Source organism: Poromitra crassiceps (assembly GCF_964638095.1).
Source record: "Poromitra crassiceps genome assembly, chromosome: 13".
In the NCBI taxonomy this organism is placed as follows: Eukaryota; Metazoa; Chordata; class Actinopteri; order Beryciformes; family Melamphaidae; genus Poromitra; species Poromitra crassiceps.
In genome coordinates, this window is record NC_139644.1 from 31,264,981 (window position 1) to 31,289,035 (window position 24,055).

Genomic DNA, 24,055 nt, shown 5'->3' on the forward strand with positions numbered 1-24,055 from the left:
CATATTCCTTACAAAGAACTGTTGTTGGATATTAGAACCTGAATTTGTACCGTTATGAGTTTCACTTTTCTGTAGCAGAGTAGGTTTTGGCTTTGCCACTCAGAATTTAGCCTGACAATTTTAAGATTTTTATTCCGCTATGCAAACAAATCTGAACCACCAAGCAGAATGTAAACAATAGTCAGAGAGAATCCAAACACAATATCCAATGTATTGGAGGTACAATGAAAACAAACTTCAGTCTCTTCAGTTCCTGTTCAGAGTAAACCCTCTTCCTAAACAAATCAAAGGATTTCTAAAAAAGAACCACCAATTAGTTAACATTCATACAACACTTCAGTCACTAGCCAGCCACATAGCATTTAATAAAATCAGCCAGGGACACAAACTGAGTGATTAACATTACAAATCCAAATTGAATCTACTCCATAGATGGGTCTAGTAGGCTAGAACCCGACTGATACTGGATTTGAGGCCGATACCGATATTAAGAGTAAAGAAATTCCGATACTGTATATCCGCCGATATTCTAATATTAAATATACACATTATATTACAATGTTTTTGCAATTATCCCTCAAATATCAAACACTTGACAAAGATATGACTTGACATATGTAATGTAGGCAGGATATTTTACAGCTTATCAATAAACTTTATTGTCCAAAATGACATCAATGCAATGAAACTGTAAACTTAACTGGGGATTTAATTATAAATAACTAGAAATACAAAAACACAAATAGAACAATTTAATTTAATTAAGAAAAAAGATCAAATATAGATGGTTTTAACTTGACAAAAACATTCTAAATTGAACCCCCGCTCACTTCCTGTTGCAGTGTTTGCTATGGACATAAAAGAAAAAAATATATTCAAGTGCAGGACTGACCATTCCGTGAAAACAGTCTATACAGCTGCGCAGCGAAAACAAAAGTAACAATGTCGAGTGAATATTTCTGCAGTTTGCCGAATGCTGAGAAAAAGGAAGTGCTGTGGGGTTGCGCTCTGGTGAAAACCGTCTATACACAACATGCCGTCTTATGACTTAAAAAATACAAAATAAAAAAATATCGGCCAACATATCGGCCGATACGATATATCGGTTATCGGCCGATAATATCGGTGGACCGATATATCGGTTGGGCTCTACTAGTGGCTTCACGGTTTTGGAGCATCACAAGATGGTGTTGCATCCGTCTTTCTCCTGGATTCAACCTGTAAAGAAAACAAGAAATCCAATTTAGGTTTTAGCACCAACCTGAACCAAGTTTATACATTCAGACAGCCAATCAAATTTTGGTCCATTGTCTCATATCAAGCCTCAGGTTACCATGACTCCACACTAGTGTTCAGACAGGGATAACTTTTATCATCACTGGCTTGAATATTCAAATCCATTTCTCAAGTTTTGCAGCAGTTACCTTCTCATGGCATTTCAGAGTCCACAGGCCTTCTTAAAGACATGTCCCCATGCTGTCACACCTGTAGCGGGAAGACATTTTACATCTGGATTAGATTGTGTGACAAGAATCTGGGTTGTATCAGGGAATTGAAGGCATTTCTCAGAACAGCTTTTTCCATCGTCAGTTATCGCATCAGACGGCACTTCCTATGCAGCACTTTCATCACTGAATCAATCAACAGAAACCTGGCTCATAACAACACTGGTACATACCATTCCACTTTGCTTCCTTTTTGGACACCCATGCAGCATTTCAGAGTCCACAGGCCTTCTCAAAGACATGTCCCCACACTGTCACACCTGTAGGGGGAAGAAATTTTAACACCTGGATTAGATTGTGTGATAAGAATCTGGGTTGTATCAGGGAATTGAAGACATTTCTCAGAACAGCTTTTGCCATCGTCAGTTATCGCATCAGACGGCACTTCCTATGCAGCACTTTCATCACCGAATCAATCCACAGAAACCTGGATCATGACAATACTGGTACATACCATTCCACTTTGCTTCCTTTTCGGACACCCAATGCAGTGGAGATGGAAGGATCAGCAACCTATAAGAAACATTTCATTACTGAAAGTTCTTAGTCATCATGTGACTTCAAGTATCGGCCTGCAGCAAGTCAGATAACCATTGGGTTTCCACACTTGTTCTTCAGACAGGGATAACAAATTCATCATACATACTGCAAGGCATCAAGCCTAAAACAACTCATTATAGGATAAAGGGCAAGTGTAACCTTACCACAGTGATCAAGTCATTTCCACGGCATCAATCTTTGTCCAGGGCCGGTGGGCAGATTCATCCCCCACCTTCCATATCTGCCAAACTGGCCTGGAAAATGTGACAAATAAAAGAGAATGTTAGAGAGAAATTGGATCTGCACTTAAAACAGTCAACACCAAGATATGCGTCCATGGCCATGTGAGGTGTGTCAGCACAGGAAGGCCGCATCCCTTATACCATCTATTTAAATAACGTATTGTTAATGGTGTTTAACACTTTAAGTTAACGTTAACGTTAAATAATGCCACACGATATCCCAAATAATTTACATAAAGTATCTGACCGGTGGCTAACTTTAATTTGCCCAACCCCACCTCTTGCACGTGTCTGGTTGGCTAAAATTAGCTCAAAGCTAACGTTAGCTAGCTGCATGGTAAGCCTCCACATAATATACTCACATCTGTGACGTTGGTCTCCATTCATGGTGGCTGTTCTGCATTAGCCCATGTTCCCACACAACGCATCATGGTTATGGAATATAAAAATCGGTCTGTTATAGTGAGAAATTAGCGTTATAATGTTGGCCGCCCAGTACTTCTGCCTGCGTGTGCTTACCCACCAAAGGCCGGCCAAATCAAGAACGGAAGTTTCGCGTGATGCGGCTTTTATATGCTGTAAACGTCACATCCCACGTGATTAGTTCTTAACCAATGATCGAAGCACGCACTGGGGCGAGAAAACTTCGGTTTGTGTGGTTCATTCTTTCGGTTTAATCATTAATTTGCTAAATGTAGCCTATGTGATAGGCTATCATAGAGATAGCGATACATAGAATTACGCTTTAATTTTAATACAATATTTAGGCAACATCCTGACACAAAACGATAGATAGATGGATGGATGGATGGATGGATGAAGCACTTTATATAGCCTATTTTAATAAAACATGTCTATAATAATAATAATATAATTCGACACTATCAACTGAAATGTGAAGACTGAATATCTGAAAGAACTGTGAGTCTGATAAACACGCTCTCATCATCCACTTGGTAACACAACCGTTTTTTGTGTGCCATTCCCCTTGCAGTCACTAGGGAGAGACTGTGAACTAGGAAAGCATCTGTGTTGTCAATGTAGGCTGCTCGGGGTCCCAGCACATCATCAGTCGGACAGACAGGCAGGCAGCTGCAGAGTCCGCAGCGCAGCACAGCACCATCCGCACCCCGGCCTCTCCTCTCCTCTCCTCTCCGTCCGGGATGGAGAAAGACGCCTCTGAACCGGACCCGGCCGGTCAGCGGAACGGGCTGGTGGGCGTGCTCTACGGAGAGTTCACGGACACGTTCACCGACCGGGTCAGGTACTCTGTGATCCTGACGGACGGCGCCCTGACCGTCCAGAAGATCTCCGCCTCTCCCGGGCGGACCAAGGTGGTCTTTAACCTGTCTGACTGTGTAGGCTGCCGGGCGTACCGGGCGGAGGACAGCGGGGACCTCGGTGCCTACTTTTCCGCCTATTTCTACCCGTTCAAGCGGCGGTGGATGAGCGCCGGCGTGGCCCGCCAGAGAGTGGAGCAGTGCTTTCGGGTCGCGCTGGTCCAGGACCCGCTGGCCAACCTGCAGGAGGCTGAGAGGTGGGCTCGGGCCATCAGAGACGCCTCAGTCCAGCAGATACCCCGGAGAGATGGTGAGCTTAATCAGAAAACAATCATCCTGTTTATTTGATTTGAAGACATAGAACTTAACTTGCAGTAGGTAATCCAAAGAGAAGCAAATCTACAGGCCAAACTGGAATATGGATGTTATTGGAATGCTAGAGATGAAAAATAGGCTACCATAAAGTATGTGATAAGGTCACACCAGGAATATAATAGTGTCTCATTTTATTTGAGTTAGAAACGGTTCACCCAAAAGTGAAAATTCTGTCCTCATCAGGCACCATTGACTTCAGTAGCCTACTCAATGGTGACTGGTTGGTTTTCTCTCAAGTTGTGCTGGCAACTTCCCTGTGTGTTATCTGGACAAACGTCACCTGTGTTTCAACTGGCAGTGGCATCAGTGTCATGAGGGTGAGTATGTATGATGATGTCATTTTTGGGTTAACTGTTCCTTAAGTCTGGCATTGAAAGCATTTGGGGGGTGGGGTAAAATATTCCCCTCTCAAAAAGACCACTTGCAACCATTCCTGAGTTACACCTCTCCCCCAGTCCCCAAAACGTGGCAGCCTGCTCTGTGACATTCCCTCTGCTCTCAGGAACCTGCTCTACCTGCTGCTGGGAAAGGTGAAGCTGCTCCGACTATTCTCCCCCCAGCAACATGACACCTGGCTCATTCATTCAAACAGCCCGTTTCTATGATGCTCTCCTATAGCGACATGATCAAATCTCCTCTTTGGGGGGCCGCAAAACAGATACTTGATCCTGCTCTGAATGCACATTCACAGAGCTTAAGGGTTTCAGCGCAGTCAATTCCCACAGAGAAATCATTGTTGATGGGTGGAATTTGACATCAAAACAAAAACATGTTTATCATATTTGAGCTATTTCTAATTGGGGCCCCATTTTGTCTTCCTTTGTTTGAAATACTGTTCTCATCTTAAACTAAGTTCCTTTATCTTCCCATCACATCAACCTCTCTTCTTCATCCTGGTATATACGAGTCAGTAATTAACATAAATGTGGGCAGTGTTTGTTTAGCTAATTAGTCCTATCATTCACTTGGGAGGAACTGATGATAATGCTGACGATACAAGCAAAGCCGCTCGGGTCATTAGCTACTCCCAAATTGACGTAAGTGACTTCCTGTCCATCCTCTGGGAACAAATGATGAAGTGTTGATCCTCACACTAAAGTAAAGCTCTCCTAAAATCTACTCACACTGGGCGTGGTCAGATATTTTAATACACAAGTGTTTATGTGTTTAAAAACAGCTCCATGCCCACAGGCGCGCACTCCTGGGCAGCCAGCAAAGTTCAAAGAGGAATGGGGGGGGGGGGGGGGGGGGGATAACGGATATTTGACTTGGCAGTGACTCATTTGGAATGTCGGTTTGCCAAGGATGGAGGCAAGTGTTCGTAGTTGGATATGGAATGAGGTGGCCCTCCTGTTAGCAGCCTTCAGGTGTACACTGCAAACACAGAGAGAGAGAGGGAGAGGAAGACTGGGCTCTTTGTGTGATGAAGAACAGCCAGCCCCCCTCAGTGTGCAGCCAGCAGGAGTTCTAGTTTCAGCCTCATGCCAGGCAGGCAGATGGTAACCGGAGAGGTAGCCGCTCTCACTGTCCCACTCACTGGACTCATCAAAAGAGCCCAGAGAGGGAGCTTTTTAATGTGTCACTCCACACTTCAGGAACTGGCGGACACAGCTAAGTGTTGTTTTGTCCCTCGCTCACCCACAGATTATTTTGCTGTACGTCTTTGTTACTGTACATGATGATGATGATGATGATGATGATGATGATGATGATGCAACGTTAAGTGCACGCCTCCGCCAAGTCCAATACTCCAGCCTGCTATGATATGCACATTTTGTGAGTCGGATCAGAACCCTGACCCACCCATATCCCCCCAGTCACTCCTCCTTCCCCCTCGCACCCCGACTCCCTATGACCTTCCTATCCCTGGCCAGAGCTATTGAGATAGTAAGAGTTGTGTCATCTCCATTCACTCCAATGGACTTTTTTTCTTTCTTTCTTTACCTCACAATAGTTCCCAGAAGTAAGGTTCTGGATTAAGCAGTGGTGTAGAGTTGCAGCAGAATGGACCATTTATAGCATTATTGTATGCATTCAAACAGCCCACATACTTCCTGGAACTATCCCTGAAGGTACACTATAGGTTGATGCTAGAATGGAGCCTATGAAATGGAGCTACGCGAGTCACGTGAACGTGACGGTCTGGTTTACCAGGCTATCTGTCCCTAGCTATGGCCCCTATTTCATAGCCCCGCCCACCCCCTTCCTGACCACGTCTCCTCCCACCACCCATATCCCCCTGGCCACTCCCCCTACCCACCCCTCTATACAACTTCCTATCCCTAGCTATGGTCCCTTTTCCCTATCCCCGCCCCCTTCCTTGACTCCGAAACTGATTGGATCCACACCAAAATTGAATGGGTTCTTCCTTGGCCCATGCTACACCTTTCCACCAAGTTTCATGAACATCGGCCCAGTAGTTTTTCTGTAATGCTGCTAACAGACAGACAGGCAGGCAGGCAGACAGACAGACAGACAGACAGACAGACAGACAGACAGACAGACAGACAGGCAGACAGACAGACAGACAGACAGACACAGACGGCACCGAAAACATAACCTCCTTGGTGGAGGCAATTCATTTATAAGGTTGTTGTAGTATTCCAAATCCAGGGCAGCCAATAAGACAGGATTTAACCGAATATATTATATGTTTTAAATTAATAATGTTGTGCTAATAGATGCAGGGGGATGAAATTGAATATCTGAAGCTGTATAGCCCGCTCGTTTCAAGCTGCTTATGTTGAAGTCGTACCTTTCATTTATTAATTTGCTCTAACCATTTTAGATCTATAGAGCATCCGCAGTCATGGCTTTTTAGCAAGGTCGTTGGAATGAATTAGCTGTAAATAATGAAGTCCATACGCTATAATACAGTCCTCCTGCAAGTTAATGGGCTGCTATTTCCCATTGAAGCATCACAGTAGGATTGCATGCAAGGCAATGAGATGACGGTTACTCGCTGTGACTGGCCTACTAGTGGCTGCCTGGAGCGTTGGATTTCTTTTATTCCCTCTTGGCTGAAGTCTTTTCTGCTCTTCTACCAGCTGCTAGGAGACATCTCCACGTTTTACATTTACACATGCTGTCTGTCAGTGTTCTCAATCTCTTTCACATCAAGGACCCCTAAACACACACAAATTAGACAAGGGACGTCCATCTGATAAGATTTTGTCCCAGGGTCCCCCATCTGATAATAAATTATTTTAGCTTTTGGGACAACCCTCCCACTCTCTTGGCCCCTGTCTTGCAGGAGCCATGGTGTTGGGGTCGTTTGTAATGGCAAAAAATGCTTGTTGTTTGAAACAATTAATCAGTCGCTCGTTGAAATGAACAAAGGAGGATTTATTTCCAAGTAATGGTCTGTCTGTATACAGAGAGTCACACTCGATTGGAAGTTTCAGAACAAGTGCCCCAAAAGTTAACTCATATCTATATCTTATAACGAGGAGTGGCTGGCCCCCCACCCTCCAGAGTCTGCTGTAAAGTTCCATCACCTCACCAGGAGAATTCAACTCTCACTCTAGCCCTTTTCCCACATGCGCTTTGTACCGCAAAATGACCGGAACGTGGTGTAATGCCTGCATGTGGGAAAGGCGCCGTGCCGGTATAAGCGCGACCCCGTCGTCCCCGACATTTCACCAGTTTCGAGCCAGTCAGAAGAGCGGTATGCTCTTAAGGGGACGCAAGTGGAAACGGGTCCAGTCATTTTCCGCGACAGCGGTCCTTCAATCATGGGCGAAGTGTAGCCTACACACGTTGCTTAATGTTCCAGCGGGCATAATCTAATCATTTGCGCACATTAAAGCAAACTGCCGAAATGATCTTGTGATAATAATGTGTGGGCGTGCTGATTTTCCCCTCTCTCCTGCCTGCTCGCTCTCTGTGGCCACAGTCCTCCTCCTCCTTCAGTCACAGGCACAGCCCGACAGGGACACAGACGAAGCAGATGCACAAAGCGAAATGTGGAAGTATTTTGCTTACGTTGCCGACAGCGAAGGCAAGCCCGGACACATCAAACGAAGCCAGTCTGTAAAAAGTGCTTCAACGCGACGCAGGTGAACGGATAAACAAGCAAACTTATTTCACCATTCGGAGTTTTGCCGACACGTCACTCCCCACCCGCTCTGCAGTGCCGCCCCGCCCCCCAACATACAGGCAAATTCGCTGATAGATTCCCACATGCGCGAGCCGAAGTTTGAAGGGAAATGTCCGATATTGACTTACAGGTAATTTTCCGGTACGCATGTGGGAAAACGGCTTCTGGTCAAGCAGACCTGGACGTTCTCTCCCTCACATGCCTAAAGGCCTTTGAAGCTCAGCAAGCAGAGATGATTCATCTTAATGATGTTTTTTAATGATGTTTTGGAACTACAGCATATCTCAGATGGGGAAGGCCACTCACCAACACTGAACACAGACAATAATGATCAACAATCAATCGATCAATCAATCAATCAATAATTTTCACTCACACGTTTTTTTTTAAACTCGTTATATTTGGATTTATCGAAATATCTATGGAGAAAATGGACGCGGAACTTACTTCCGGGGCAAATTACGTCACGAAAAGTCACGTGACTGTTGAGCTCTATTGGGCTTAAGAAGACCTTAACACCATTCAGTCTCTCTCCCTCCTCACTGATGCACATTTTGTTCTGTTATTTTGTTTCATGTCGTTTGTGTTGTCTCATTATTTTCCTTAGTTTACATTATCGTTTTAACTTGCACTTTGGTGTATGACTCATTTGTTACTTCCTTGAGCCAGGTTGTAACATATGAGGGGAGTCATACTACACCAAAGTCAAAGTAAAAATGATAGCCTAATTTATTAACGAACACTAAATGGAAATATCTAGACAACACCAACTACATTAAACAACGAACAGAACAAAATGTGCATAGAGTGACTGAATGGTCTGAAGGTCTTCTTAAGCCCGAGTGGACTGGGCCCAGGTGCACCCAATCAGCCTTAACGAGCCCAACACCAGAGGTTCCTGCAAGACAGGCCCAGGAGAGTGGGCGCATCGTCACGCTTTTAGATGTTTTATTACAGAAAGCGTATGAAACCCATGACCAAAATAGTCACTCTGTCATTGTGTTGCTTATGGTTGAAAATAAATGAGAGCCCTTTTTGCTGGGGACCCCCTGAAACCCCCTCAAGGACCCCTGATGTCCCTGGACCCTACTTTGAGAACCACTGCTGAACTTAACCATTTCTTTTTTTTTTTTTTTTTTTTTTACAGTTTTTCTTTTATTACACACAGACCACAAAACAATAAACAAAAACGTGCAACATGCACATACAAGGGAGAGGGAAGTGAAGGTGAGAAAACAAAAATAACCAACAACAACAAAACATCCCCCACAACAGCAATGCAACACAGAGGCAAGCAATCGTTTGTATTGTTAAGTATTACAGTATAGAATGTTATGGCAAACAACGATGCCGGTGTCAACAGGAATCCGGATAGAGTGGGCAGCATCCACAATGAATAAAGAAAAGAAAACATCCACTTTATGTTGTATAGGAAACTATCTAGGCTGTAAGGCTAGCGATTGATAGGCTAAAGAGTTTCTCACCAAGTCCCACAGCTCAGTAGGACCGATATCAAGGTCCCCCAGCCTCCCGGTAACTCTTTCCATACTTAACAGGTCTAAAAAACCACTCACCCAGTCCTCAATTAAAAAGCATCTGGGTTTGCGGAACTTCCAATTTAATAAAATTATTCTCTTAGTGGCCAGAAAGGCCAGACCAACGATCCTCTGTACATGCTTGCTTTGTGTTTGTGTGACCCTAGTTCCTAGCAGACATTCAACAGGGCCAGCAGTAACGTTTACATTCAACAGTCTTGAGAGTGTGTCAATAACCTCTTCCCAAAATATTTTTACTGCTGGGCAGTGCCACAGCATATGAAATAAAGTACCAACTTCTCCACAATGCCAGCATTGATCTGAGGAGTTGGGGTCCATTTTCTTAATTATTGAGGGAGTTATATATGCCCTATGTAAAATTTTAAACTGGAGTATTCTGTATCGGACTGCATTAGCTATAGTTATTGAATCTCTCCATATTAAGTCCCATTCTACAGGGTCTATTGACACACCTAAATTCTGTTCCCATCGAGTTTGAGTCAATACCAGACAATCAGTAGGGGAATGGGTCAGCAGCCTATACAGGCCTGAAACCGTTCCTCTATTAGAAGCAAGCACTCTCATTTTCATGTCTACTGCTAAGTTACAGCCAATAAATACATCTGTGTATTTAGAGAAAATAGATTTCAACTGTACATATTGCAAAAAAGCATGATCGTTTAGGTTATATTTCTCTTTTATTTCTATAAACGGTATAATTTTCCCATTTTTTATAATTTGTGAAGTTTCTATGATGTTATGATGCTGCCACACCAGATTGTTCACCGGGTTTCCTCCTGCCTTAAAAAGTGGGTTCTTCCAAATTGGACATGAAGCTAACGAGACCCCTTTGATACCAAGCCTTTTATAAACAATTTTAGCAATGTCACATGAAAAATTAATGATAGCGTTATCTAACTTTAAGGGAGGGTGAGGATGATACCACAATGATGATAAGGAAGTTAGTTTGTTGTTCTCCCTGACTATGCATTCCTCAAGCCAGTCCCAGCAAAATAGTCACTCTGTCATTGTGTTGCTTATGGTTGAAAATAAATGAGAGCCCTTTTTGCTGGGGACCCCCTGAAACCCCCTCAAGGACCCCTGATGTCCCTGGACCCTACTTTGAGAACCACTGCTGAACTTAACCATTTCTAAAATAATGCATTCATTTGATTCCTCTTTGTGATGCAGTGTTAAGAAAGGCAAGCAGCATTGTTGATTTATTGTGTTTTTCCAAAGCATTTTGCCTCCTGGTTCCCGTGTATCTGACTCCTAACATCCTGCAAATTAGCAAGATCTCTGAAGCTATTCCAGTGTGAGTGTAGGCATTGATTTTTGTGAAGACTGTGTGTGTGTGTGTGTGCGCGTGCGTGCATGTGTGTGTGTGCGTGCATGCATGTGTGTGCGTACGTGCGTACGCATGCTGGTGTGGTGGAGGAGTGTGTGTGTGTGTGTGGTGGGAAGGGTGTGTGTGGTGGGAAGGGTGTGTGTGTGTGTGTGTGTGTGTGTGTGTGTGTGTGTGTGTGTGTGTGTGGTTACAAGAGAGGGTTAGGGAGGAGAGCATGAAAGTGAGAGAGACACTGCAGTGTGTTCCTCTCCTCCCTGTGGCTCTGCTGAAGCCCAGTGAAGGAGACTGGAGCCGACCTCTGACCTCTCGACTGGCCTCTGGGTCCCGCCGGAGCCCTCGTCTGCTCCTCTGTGACACGGGGCTGTGATGGGCTGTCATGGGCACCCCGCAGCCTGCTGATGCCTCAGACGTAGGGCTGGGTATCGTTTAAAAATTACAATACCAGTACCAATACCAGTACCCTTAAAGTGATGCCGATACCAATACAGAACTTCATTCGATACCTCTTTTTCATTAGTTTGAATGTTTTGGTGGCATCTCGCCATGCTGAACTGCCAACTCCATCACAAACACAGCACTTGACTTCACCAGCACATGGGTTGTACCAGCACAGACTGTATGGGTTGCACCAACACAGACTGTATGGGTTGCACCAACACAGACCGTATGGGTTGTACCAGCACAGACTGTATGGGTTGACTTCACCAGCACAGACTGTATGGGTTGTACCAGCACAGACTGGATGGGTTGTACCAGCACAGACTGTATGGGTTGTACCAGCACAGACTGTATGGGCTGACTTCACCAGCACAGACTGTATGGGTTGTACAAGCACAGACTGTATGGGTTGTACCAGCACAGACTGTATGGGTTGTACCAGCACAGACTCTATGGGGTGACTTCACCAGCACAGACTGTATGGGTTGTACCAGCACAGACTGTATGGGGTGACTTCACCAGCACAGACTGTATGGGTTGTACTAGCACAGACTGTATATGTTGACTTCACCAGCACAGACTGTATGGGTTGACTTCACCAGCACAGACTGTATGGGTTGTACCAGCACAGACTGTATGGGTTGTACCAGCACAGACTGTATGGGTTGTACCAGCACAGACTGTATAGGTTGACTTCACCAGCACAGACTGTATGGTTGTACCAGCACAGACTGTATGGGTTGTACCAGCACAGACTGTATGGGTTGTACCAGCACAAACTGTATAGGTTGTAGCTGCTGCAATGCGGTGATTGGCTGTGAGCAAAACCATACCAATAGTTATTTCCTTTCTAGATCTGTGTACAAAAAGGGTCGAATGCAGGTATCGTTTCGACGTTTCGGTAGTAATATAAAGGTATCTGTTCTGTACCCTACTCTACCTACTGTACCCTACTGAGGGCCATGATGTTTCTACCACATCTACCCCTCATATCACCACCACCACCACCCAAAACACACACCCCAGCCTCCTGTCCTCAGCACGACCTTGGCATCCCGCTTGTTTGCAGAGATGTCACTCCGGTCTCTGAGTCACTGAGACAGACTCACACCTGAGACAGACTCACACCTGAGACAGACTCACACCTGAGACAGACTCACACCTGAGACAGACTCACACCTGAGACAGACTCACACCTGAGACAGACTCACACCTGAGACACCTGAGACAGACTCACACCTGAGACAGACTCACACCTGAGACACCTGAGACAGACTCACACCTGAGACACCTGAGACAGACTCACACCTGAGACAGACTCACACCTGAGACACCTGAGACAGACTCACACCTGAGACAGACTCACACCTGAGACACCTGAGACAGACTCACACCTGAGACAGACTCACACCTGAGACACCTGAGACAGACTCACACCTGAGACAGACTCACACCTGACACGAGACATCTTTCACCCCAAGATTTCATCCCTTGTGTACACATTTGTTTTCGGTCAAATAATTGTCTTTAATGCTTTCATGGAGCCACCTGTGCTGCAATAAGGGGATAGTGAACTTGTAGGAAAATCTATATTTAGAAATCTGCATGGCGATAAGCTTGCTGGCAGCTGGACGGCAAAGAAACTTTTTCTTGCAAGTTTTCCCATCACATCATCACATGGAGTCTGTCTGTCACCCCTCTGCCTGCGTCTGTTATTACATCATCACATGGAGTCTGTCTGTCACCCCTCTGCCTGCGTCTGTTTGCCACTTGTAACTGTGAAATCCACAGAGTGGAGGGCTAGAGTTTGCTTGTCAGACAGATTGTCAATATGACACGGGGCGAGGCCTTCACACAGGTATCTCACCTCGCAAATATAGACTCTCTCTCTCTCTCTCTCTCTCTCTCTCTCTCTCTCTCTCTCTCATCCTGTACACACACACACACACACACACACACACACACACACGCTGGTGTCCAGAGCAGTGTCCAGCTGAAGAGGTTGTTTTCAGAGACTTGCCTTGAGGGCATCAGAGCATGAATAATTCAGTGTAATACTGAGCTGCCTTATCATTTGGAGTCTTTGTGGCACAATTAGAAAGACGGTAACTGCTGCTGTAAAGATAGCCGCTCTGTATTTACCATGCAAATCCAGGTGCAAACAGCTGCTATCTGCTTGGTAGCCAGTTGATACACAGTACTAATTCTTACTGTAAATAAAATAGGCAATGCTATGTCTGCCAAGCAAATAGCAACCATGATTTCCATGGTAAAAATATAGACAGGCTGTAAAGATAGCCTGTTTGTATTTGTACCATGCAAATTAAGGTGTAAACAGTTGCTATTTATCAAGGTGGAAACTATTTGCTTAGCAGACTGTTGATAGATATATTATACAAATTCTTGCTGTAAATAAAATATGCCGTGCAATTTCTGATTATGTAGCTATAAGAAAGTCATCTCCTGTGATAAACTAAATGAATGAAATGATGAAACACCCGTTTTGGGGATACGTCATCTACTCAGAATAACGAGGGCAGAGAAATGTGTGATTTTGATTGTGATATTTATCTAAGATAATTAATAAGTCCCAGAGGGGATACAGAGGGCAGTCTGTTTCTGTGAAACCACTGCAACCTGTGTGCAGTGCTGCGTGCACAGCGTTAGCACAATAACACATATAGTTTACTGTGCATGAATGTGTGTCAGCAGCACTCACCCTGATTAGCTGCTAGATCAGGTGACATGACATTACTTGAAAGCAGACAGCGTGTAAATCGTGTCTCTAACTTGTTACCGTCATTTTGTGTTCAGTGTGAATAGAAAGAGCGAGGAGCTCTAACAGAGTCCCAGCCTTTGAAGTGTAGATCAATCAAATTAAGACCACCTTGCATAACAATTTACTCTCCTTCTTAAGTGCTTTCACTGTGAGCAGAGAGTCAGAGACAGATCAAAAGACTGCAGCCTGGGTCTGAAGCAGCCAGACAGACTGCAGCCAGATAGACTGCAGCATGGCTCTGAAGCAGCCAGACAGACTGCAGCCAGATAGACTGCAGCATGGCTCTGAAGCAGCCAGACAGACTGCAGCCAGACAGACTGCAGCATGGCTCTGAAGCAGCGAGACAGACTGCAGCCAGACAGACTGCAGCCTGGGTCTGAAGCAGCCAGACAGACTGCAACATGGGTGCAGACAGACTGCAGCCAGACAGACTGCAGCCTGGGTCTGAAGCAGCCAGAAAGACTGCAGCATGGCTCTGAAGCAGCCAGACAGACTGCAGCCTGGGTCTGAAGCAGCCAGACAGACTGCAGCCTGGGTCTGAAGCGGACAGACAGACTGCAGCCTGGGTCTGAAGCAGACAGACAGACTGCAGCCTGGGTCTGAAGCAGCCAGACAGAATAGAAAACAAGACTAGGCAAGTCTAGTTAAGTCAGACCCGGCTACCACTCAGTGTTGTTCACATAGGAGCTAGCTCAACGGGGCGTCCGGGTTAGGGTTAGGGTTAGCAGGGTTAGGGTTGGCAAGCAGGGAGATTCCCTGTCTACCAACACGAGGGTCGCAGGTTCGCGCGGTCGGGCATCCACAAAGTCATGATTGGCTGTGGCTAACAAAATCATCACATGGTGCATCTTGCTTCACATAAAAACATAATAATAATGGAGAAAGACATTCCCAAGACATAATACACAGAAGGTATGGTGAAGCTCCCGGCTGTCAGGTGAAAAGAAGCAGCTGGCAACTGTGCATGTGTCGGAGGAAGCATGGTGCTAGTCTATGGCTCTCCCCAGATCGGCAGAGGGTGGCGCAGCGATCGGGGCAGCAGGGGGAAATTGGCCAAGTACAATTGGGGAGAAAATGGAGAAAAATCTGAAAAAAGAGCTTGCTCCACATTCAGCTCACACAGCTTAAAATTAACTAGTTCACTGATAGAGTAAAGATGCTGATCTGTCTTTGTGCTGGAAGAAATAAGGATTTGGCCTTAGGGTTTGACCTCATCAAGGCCATCAGCCATTTTATTCAGCTCAGCTCATCAATGACATTTTATTGAGCTCAGTTTACCACCCTTGAGTGCAAAACCCGGCTCGAACACTCGTTTATTGACAAAAGCCAGCGTCCAGTATTGTAGCCGATATTCTGGAATTGTAGAGAGAGAGGGCCTTTTGTGTCTGAAAGCCGCACTGTGTTCTGATACAAACCAACAACAATGCTAACCCAGCCTGTGTGGTTGAATAGAGGGAGAGTTTGCCACGCGCCTGTGTTTTCACACCCTCTCCTCGCTCTCCCTCTGAGATCTTTCAGTACCTCGGGCAGTTCCCATCACACACCAAATGGATTTGAGGGAGGTGGTGACAGCAGCAGACCCATTTCAGGCCATGTAGTAGAAATTGAGTTGGAGTTTGGACCATGTCAGGGAGAGGGGACCCACTCATCAGCAGACTGAAGCAGACAGAGACCTTCTGAGACAAAGCAAGACCAGTAGCTCATCCTATCAGGCAAATATGGGTGGATGAATTCTTCACAATGGGGCTGTATTGCGGCTAAACTGGAAGGCAGGTTTAAGGCGAGTCAGCACTATACCTGCATCATATTGGTGTAACCTGACACTGAAGTTTCTGTCCTTCTGCCCCCAAAAATGGTCATTTCTATAAATTGTGTCTGTGAATCCAATGAATCTCTGTGATTCATTAGATATGGTCTGGTGTGACTGTGTGTCCGCTGTTTGAAAAACGAGGGCATCTGCTGCAAAATCATGCAGTAGATCAGATCGTCATCGTCATCCGACCAGTGACGACAACATCCGAAGTTGGTCCCCGGGCGCTGTACGAGAAAAGCGACCACTTCTCCTGGCCTGCCCCCCGGAGGAAAGGACAAGCCAGGATGGGTTAAATGCAGAGGACAAATTTCACCGGCCACCGTCAGCATGTGTGTGTTTGTGGCCGTCCGTGCATGTGTTGATGTGTTGTGACAATAAAGACGGGCTTGTCCGTCTGAAATCTTGTTTTTTTTTGTTTGTTTTTATCCACCTTCAGAGGGAACGCGGGCGGCTTCTCTCAGGCGGGCGTCTCCTGATAAACATTTCCAAGGACACCCAAAGGAGGAATGTGGCCAAGTGGTTACAGAGGGCCTTCAAGCCTCCAGGCTGGCAAGCATCCACCCTGCCAAAGTGCCCTTGAGCAAGACACTCTAGCCAGCTTCTGTAGTGACTCCGGAGAGAGGCAAAGCAACAGGAGAATTTCCTTCTGGGGATTCATATAATATCACACTATTGCTATTAATAGCATTGGATGTGGTGAGAGTCTGCAAGCCTTTGCCCCAGGGGCGGATCTAGAGACATATTCAAGGGGTGGCAAGAGGATATTTGAACTCAAAAACATGACATTATTGTGACACAAATAAAGCATTGAATAGAAATATCTAAAGCTGGTATTTAGGAGTGGGAGTAAGTAACACACACATGAGTCAACATTGCGGACGTGCAAGGTCAGATAACATTGGTTTTCAATCCAATGAAACCAATAGAAAACTGTTGTGAGTTCTTATTCGAGCCTGTTACAATGATAGAAACATGAGGAACGTTTAGTGATACATTGGGGAACATCCAGAAGGTTCTTTGTGCTTATCTCTGAAGAGGAGTGTTTTCTCAGCAAGAAACCACATTCTGAAATATGTTCCTATAGCCGTTTTCACACATGCGTACAGGAATATTGCCTGTAAATCAATATCGGCCATTTCCCGGAATTTCCCTTCACACCTGCGGGCTCACATGTGTGAATATAGCAGCGAAATTGCCTGTATTTGAGGGGGGGGGTGGGGGGGGGGGTGGGCACTGCAGAGCGGGTGGGGAGTGACATGTGCACTTGGATGGGGAATCCTCCTTATTTTGGGGGTCGGCAAAACTCCGATGGTGAAATAAGTTTGCTTGTCACACAATAAATCACACTCGTTTGACTTAAGAGGGCATGTATGTTGTTCACATTCGCTAACCCGTCTTTGAACTGAAATCTTTGAAGAAGTAGGGACCCCTGTCGAAATAGCCTGGCTGGTTCGATGTTTATCCGTTCACCTGCGTCGCTTTGAATCACTTTTTACAGACTGGCTTGTGTGTGTCCGGGCTTGCCTTCGCTGTCAGCAACGTAAGCAAAATACTTCCACATTTCGCTTCGTGCATTTGCTTTCTCAACAAGCGTTGGGCGGCTTGCAAGACTCAAGCCGCTGCCATTTTCGCTGTTTGTGTCCCTGTCGGGCTGGACTGAAGGACTCTGGCCAGAGTGCGAGCAGAGAGGGGAGGGGGGGGGGGGGATCACGCCCACACGTGAAGCAGCCATACCGCTCCTATGACAACCTAGGAACTGGTGAAATGTCCGCGATGACGGGGTCGCGCTTATACCGGAAAACAACTTTCACACATGAAGGCATTAGACCGCTTTCCGGTCATTTACTGGTAAAAAGCGCATGTGTGAAAACGGGCTGGCCTGAGACCTGGAGTGTGAACATTGACATTTCTTTGTAGGCTGAGTGCTGATACATTGTATAGCATGAGAGCATGACATGGTGCCAATGAATGCCTCAGGTCTTATTATTGTTAGCTTATTTTCTACTTTCCTGGGGTGGCAGAGTAACATCAAGCATCGTCTGTCTGCCACATTGCAGTGCATCTCTGTGCCACAGAGGTCCGGAGGGTGAAGGCACTCCATATTCTCTTTGACGTATCTGATGGTGTTAGTGCTACACCACCCGTCTAACATTTGGACACATATATATATTTTTTTCTATTTTTCACATTTTAGAATAATAGTAAAGTGAACTATGAAATAACACAAATGGAATTATGCAGTGCTCCAAAAAAAAGTGTCCAACAAATCAAAACGATCTTCTATTTGACTTGATTTAAAATAGCCGCTCTTTCACTTGATGGAAAGGCAAAGGCTTTGGAAAGAAATTCATACACAGGCATCAACTTCACTATTTCTATTTGTCTAAAAACCACATTTCAAACATTTAATCAGAAGCCTTTAGATCAAGATCGCTTTAAGAGAATGAAAAACACAATACATTCAATCGGATGTGTCCAAACGTTTGACTGGTTGGAAATGTTATCGAGGCACAAAACATTTTTAAAACGTTTGATTGATGTTCTTGTGTTTCTTTGTAAACAGAGTTGCCAGGAATACTAAGGAAACTGAAAGGCTTTGTCTTCATCTTTACCCATCTCTGCTCCCTCTCTCTCTCTCTCTCTTTCCCCCTCCCCCTCTCTCTCCCTCCCTCCCTCTCTCTCTCCCCCTCCCCCTCTCTCTCCCTCCCTCCTTCCCTATCTCCCTCCCCCCCCCCCCTCTCTCTCCCTCCCTCCTTCCCTCTCTCCCTCCCAGGTGTGTTGTACTCGGAGGTGCGTCGGCCCTGCAGGGTCATGGTGTTGCTGAACCCTCACAGTGGGCGTGGCCAGGCGCTGCAGCTCTTCACTGGCCACGTACAGGGCATGCTCACTGAGGCAGCTGTCCCCTACACACTGGTCATCACAGGTCAGTGCCACACACACACACCAGAGTTGGGAAGTAACCAAGTACACTTTGTTACTGTACTTAAGTAGGATTTTCAGGTATCGGTACTTGACTCAGTATTTATTTTTCTTGACAACTTTTTACTTTTATTCCCTACATTTTAACGGAAATATCTATACTTTCTACTCCTTATATTTTCAAAACAGGCTAGTTACTTTAGTTATAATGCAGTATGCACAACAGACAAAAACGATGTCTGTCTCTCTGTCTTGTCGCACATCCAAAATAAGGCATGGCCGATGTCACAAATAAATCACGGATGATGTCATCAGTGATGTCACTCGAGCAATTCCATCAGTGATGATGAGCATAATAATGTCATCAGTGAGTGCAGTAATGTCACTTGAGCAATTGTGATGTCATCAGTGAGTGAGGTCATCATGTAATAATGTTATGATGTCATGTTATGATGTCATAATGTCCAACCCACATTCAGTACCTTCATAATGCCCAACGTTGCCACGATAATTATCGTATTTGTACGATAATGTCATAAATCCATCCAGTCTGCCAGAAAGCCATAAGAAGAAGAAGAAGCCGCTGCTTGCGTACAATCATTTCCCTCCAAAAACGATAATTTTGACCCTCAGGTACGATAATTCAACATTTCCCACCTGGCAACACTGATAGTGCCTTCTGTTTGAGACACAGCATACAAGTCGGTGTGGTATAGTGACAGATCTGAAGGAATGGCTGCTCGAGCATGGCATGGCGACACGCGGCTTTATGATGCCGTCTGTGCAGGAGACCTGGACGACCTGAGGAGCTGTTGCAGTTAGACCACTTCAGAAGGCAGATCAATGAGCCCTGCTCTTTTGATCGCTGGACCCCTCTGGTGCACGCAGCCTACTACGGTCATGCTGCCTGTGTGGACTACTTGATCACCCAGGGAGCACAATAGACCCAGCTGACAAGTATAAGTGGATGCTTCTCACGTGTGCCACGTACTGGGGTCACCTGGACTGTGTCCGGATCCTCCTGGAAGCCGGGGCCGACCCTAACAGAAGCAAACACGGCTCAAACACCCTGGTCTACTTGGCTGCCTGGTGTGGAAGGCTGGAGATACTGCAGGAACTTATCAGGTGCCGTGCTGCTGTTCCTGTTGACATAGACACCCTCAAGAGGTCACCTCTCTGCATCACTGCTAAACTCAAACACCTGGACTGCTTCTGCCTGCTGCTCCAGGCCACTGGCGTTCTGACCCGTGACGTGGCTTCTCTCCTGCTGGAGGTGGTGCTGCGTAACAGGTCCAACGCGGCCTTCGTCCGGCTGCTGCTGGACCACGGCGCTGACCCGGCCCCGGTGACCACAGAGCAGGCACAGCTGGAGGAGACGGCGATCCCAACACTCTCAGGGTCTTTCTGGAGGCCAAGAGATGTCCTCGCAGTCTGGCCCAAGTGTGTCGGATCCGGATCCGCCAAGCGCTGGGCACACATCGCCTGGATCAAGTCCACTCCCTACCACTAACACAAGTGATGAAGGACTTTGTGCTCCACCAAAACTGACTTGAAGCTTGGAGTCAGTTTATTTAATTTAATTTCCTAGATTTAGTTCTTCAGTGACTTTGTTTCAAACAAATCCAGGACCAGAGATTATAGACCATCAGCATACACCACCTGTAGCCAATCCTACTATTTGGAGAGTGTTAATTGGAGTGTGTCCGTGTGTGCTCGGTTCATCGTCTCCAGAGTCCAAACCCCAGAAATTCTGTTTATCTTAATTTGACGTGAGGTTCAGTTAGCTTTGCACAGAAACAGCTGTGAGAAATACTTTTTACTTTTATACTTGATTACATTTCAGAGCCTGTAATTTTTTACTTTTACTGGATTAAACAAGTTGAATCAGTACTTCTACTTTTACCAGAGACTTTATTTAGACAAGTAACTGTACTTCTACTTAAGTAAAGAATGTGTGTACTTTTCCCATCTCTGACACACACACACACACACACACACACACACACACACACACACACACACACACTCAGATTCAGATACTTTTATTGCCACGCAACCAGGTTGGTGGTATTTAGTTTCAGTACATGATGTTACAGCTCTGGCAAAACATGGAAACAGGACATTGATACATTTAGACAATTAAACAGTTACACCGTTCCCACTTCCAACAATAAATACATAAATACAGGATACAAGACCAACAGACGTAAAGTTAGGGTGAGGGGGGAGGGGGGAGAGGGAGAGGGGTGCTGAGGGGGTTCAGAGTCCGTATGGCTGTGGGAAAGAAACTGTTTTTGAAGCGGGTAGTTTTGGTGGGAATTGATCTGTATCGTCTTTTTGAGGGGAGGGGCTGGAACAGGGGGTGGGCTGGGTGGGAGGGGTCCTTAATGATCTTACAGGCACGGGTGATGGTTCGGGAGGTGTATATGGAGTCCAGGGTGGGGAGGTCACAACCAATGATTTTTGCTGCTTTATTAATAATGCGCTGTAATTTGGATTTGGATGATTGATCAGCTGAGCCGAACCAGACAATTATGGATGAGGTGATGATGCTTTGTATGATGGCGGAGTAGAAGCGGAGCAGTAGGCGTTGTTTAATCCTGTATCTTTTTAGTTGCCTGAGGAAATAGAGTCGCTGATGTGCTTTCTTGGTGATGGTGGTGATGTTGTGGTCCCATTTGAGGTTATTGCTGATGTGGGTTCCGAGAAATTTGAAAGAGTCTGTGAGGGTTATGGGTTGGTCGGATATTGTCAGTGGGAGTTTGGGTGTCATTTTTGCAGTCCTGAAATCTATGGCTATTTCGGTGGTTTTGGAGGTGTTGAGCAGGAGGTTGTTAGTAGAGCACCATGTTGCGACTCTCTCTACTTCTCGTCTGTATGCTGATTCATTGTTATTTGTGATGAGGCCGAGGATGGTGGTGTCGTCTGCGTATTTGTAAATTTTTACTGAGTTGTCCAGGGAGGTGAGTTGGTTAGTGAAGAGGGAGAAGAACCAGGAGGAAAGGACGCACCCCTGGGGGGCGCCGGTGCTGAGGGTCAGGGGGTGGGACATCCGGTTGTGTATTTTGACTGTTTGGGTTCTGTTGCTGAGGAAGTCTAGGATCCAGTAGTTTATGGCCGGGTGTATGTTCATGTCTTGCAGTTTAAAGAATAGTTTGTGGGGGGAGATGGTGTTGAAAGCTGAGCTAAAGTCAATGAATAGGATGCGTGCATATGTGTTGGAGGTTTCTAGGTGTTGGAGTGTGTGATGTAGTGCTAGGCTGATAGCATCCTCTACTGACCTGTTGGCGCGGTAGGCAAATTGGTGTGGATCAAGTTGAGATGATGTGAATGATTTGAGGTAGTCCAGGACCAGATGTTCAAATGATTTCATTACAACAGATGTGAGAGCTATGGGCCGGTAGTCGTTGAGACATGTTATTTTGGTGGATTTGGGGACTGGGATGATAGTGGACTGTTTAAAGCATTGTGGGACTGAGCATTGGCGTAGTGAGGAGTTGAAGATGTCGGTGAATACAGGGGCTAGCTGCTCAGCACAGTAGCTGAGCACAGCAGGGGAGAGATGGTCAGGTCCTGCAGCTTTTCTTTTATTCGATTGTTTAAATACAGTCCTTACTTTGTCTTCCTGGATGATGAATGGGGGAGGGAGGAGGGGGGGCGGTGGAGGGGGGCAGGGGGGTGCGGAGTGGTTGTCGGTGTCAAATCTGGCATAGAATTGATTGAGTTTGTGAGGGAGGTTAGGGTCCTCATCTGCGGCTGGGGGGGGGGGGGGGGGGGGGGGGCGTTTTTTGTAATTTGTCAGTTGTTGAATGTTTTTCCATACTTCTCTGGTGTTATTGTCTTGTCTTATCTAGAACGACTCACAATTCTGTCTTGCTCAGGGACACCTCATCAGGAAATAGGGCTGAGGGAATCAAACATACACACACACTCTCTCTCACTCACACACACACACACACACACACACACACTAGACTTCCTCATCCTCATTCGTCATTCCAACTGGTACATGTGTAACCGAGTTGAATCAGCGCGGATTCCTCGTGAGTCCCGAGTGGTAGCGAGTGGATTGGTTAAACTCACTCCCCAGGTATAAAGGCATCTTAATCAGCTCCGCCAAGGGAGCTAGCTCTCTTGGCGTTGCGGTTAACATGTCGGTCTCCCAAGCCGAGGGTCGGCAGTTCGCACCCACCCCTGGACAAGCCCTTAACATGGGTTGCTGCAAATACCACCTACACAACGCCGTTGTGTAGGTGGTATTTGTCAGCTGTCAGCAAGTGTCAGCTGTCAGCATGTGACACTCTCACCTGCTGCTCGCTGTCAGCATGTGTCACTCTCCGAAGAGTCGGAACAGCAAAAGGCTTTGATGCCAAAAGATGTGACATAGATTGAGATACCTCCACTTTCCTCCTCCAACCCCTCCTCCACCCTCCACTGCCCTGTTAGACAAGAACAACAACTTGACAGGCGCTATATAGTTGTCATCAGCAAGGCACTGCACAGCTGTTTGGCATGGTCTGAATCTCCCAAAACAACACAAAGTAAGATGGAATAGGAAGGAGGGTGAAACGGAGAGATGAGGAGAGCAAATATCACTCTCTCTCTCTCTCTCTCTCTCTCTCTCTCTCTCTCTCTCTCTTTGTGTGTGTGTGCCAGTATGCAATTGTTTGTTAGAGAAAGAGTGCTGACTTGCAGGCTGTTTGCGTAGGCCCTGGGGACTTGAGGCAGGTTAGCAGCTGGATGCTGATGAGAAAAGACAGTGTAATTACCGATGCTGGCCACAGGCTGAGTGCTTTTCCCCCACGATGACACAGCTCACAGAGGAGGCAGGCGTGTGTGTTTGACATGGTGTGTGAAGCGTGGCGGGAGCGAGCTCACAGCTTCTCTTTACGTGAGCATTTAGCTGCAAGAAAGCCTGATGAACGCGAGGATAAATCACCCCACGACGAGTCACCAGTTTGTTTTATCTATCGCCTTAACGGAGGATAAATATTAGCCGTCTACGCGGCTCAGAGGAGACAAGGACCGACCGTCGCCGGGCACGATGGAGGGCTTCCAATGGAAAGCGTGAGCTGTGCTGACCTCGGCTCCTGAAAGCACAGGTTCAGGTTAGCGTCAGGTTCAGGTTAGGGTCAGGTTCAGGTTAGCGTCAGGTTCAGGTTAGGGTCAGGTTCAGGTTAGC

The 24,055-nt window shown here is 46.1% G+C and overlaps 1 protein-coding gene and 1 long non-coding RNA gene across 2 annotated transcripts in view; one reads left to right on the top strand and one right to left on the bottom strand.

Annotated features, from left to right (window-relative positions):
* Positions 1 to 253: 253 nt before the first annotated feature.
* Positions 254 to 2,807, bottom strand: LOC310787747. The gene is made up of 6 exons (XR_014553273.1): positions 2,650 to 2,807; positions 2,210 to 2,299; positions 1,960 to 2,018; positions 1,679 to 1,765; positions 1,425 to 1,485; positions 254 to 1,218 (listed from the first exon to the last, which is right to left on the bottom strand). It is a non-coding gene; the product is annotated as an uncharacterized lncRNA (long non-coding RNA).
* Positions 2,808 to 3,450: 643 nt separating this feature from the next.
* Positions 3,451 to 24,055, top strand: part of sphk1 (sphingosine kinase 1) — a gene marked incomplete at both ends in the record, with an annotated part of 26,367 nt that continues 5,762 nt past the window's right edge. The window contains 2 exons of the mRNA XM_083648908.1: positions 3,451 to 3,877; positions 18,728 to 18,877. Coding sequence (XP_083505034.1) covers positions 3,451 to 3,877; positions 18,728 to 18,877 — 577 coding nt within the window. The remainder of the gene's footprint in view (positions 3,878 to 18,727; positions 18,878 to 24,055) is intronic.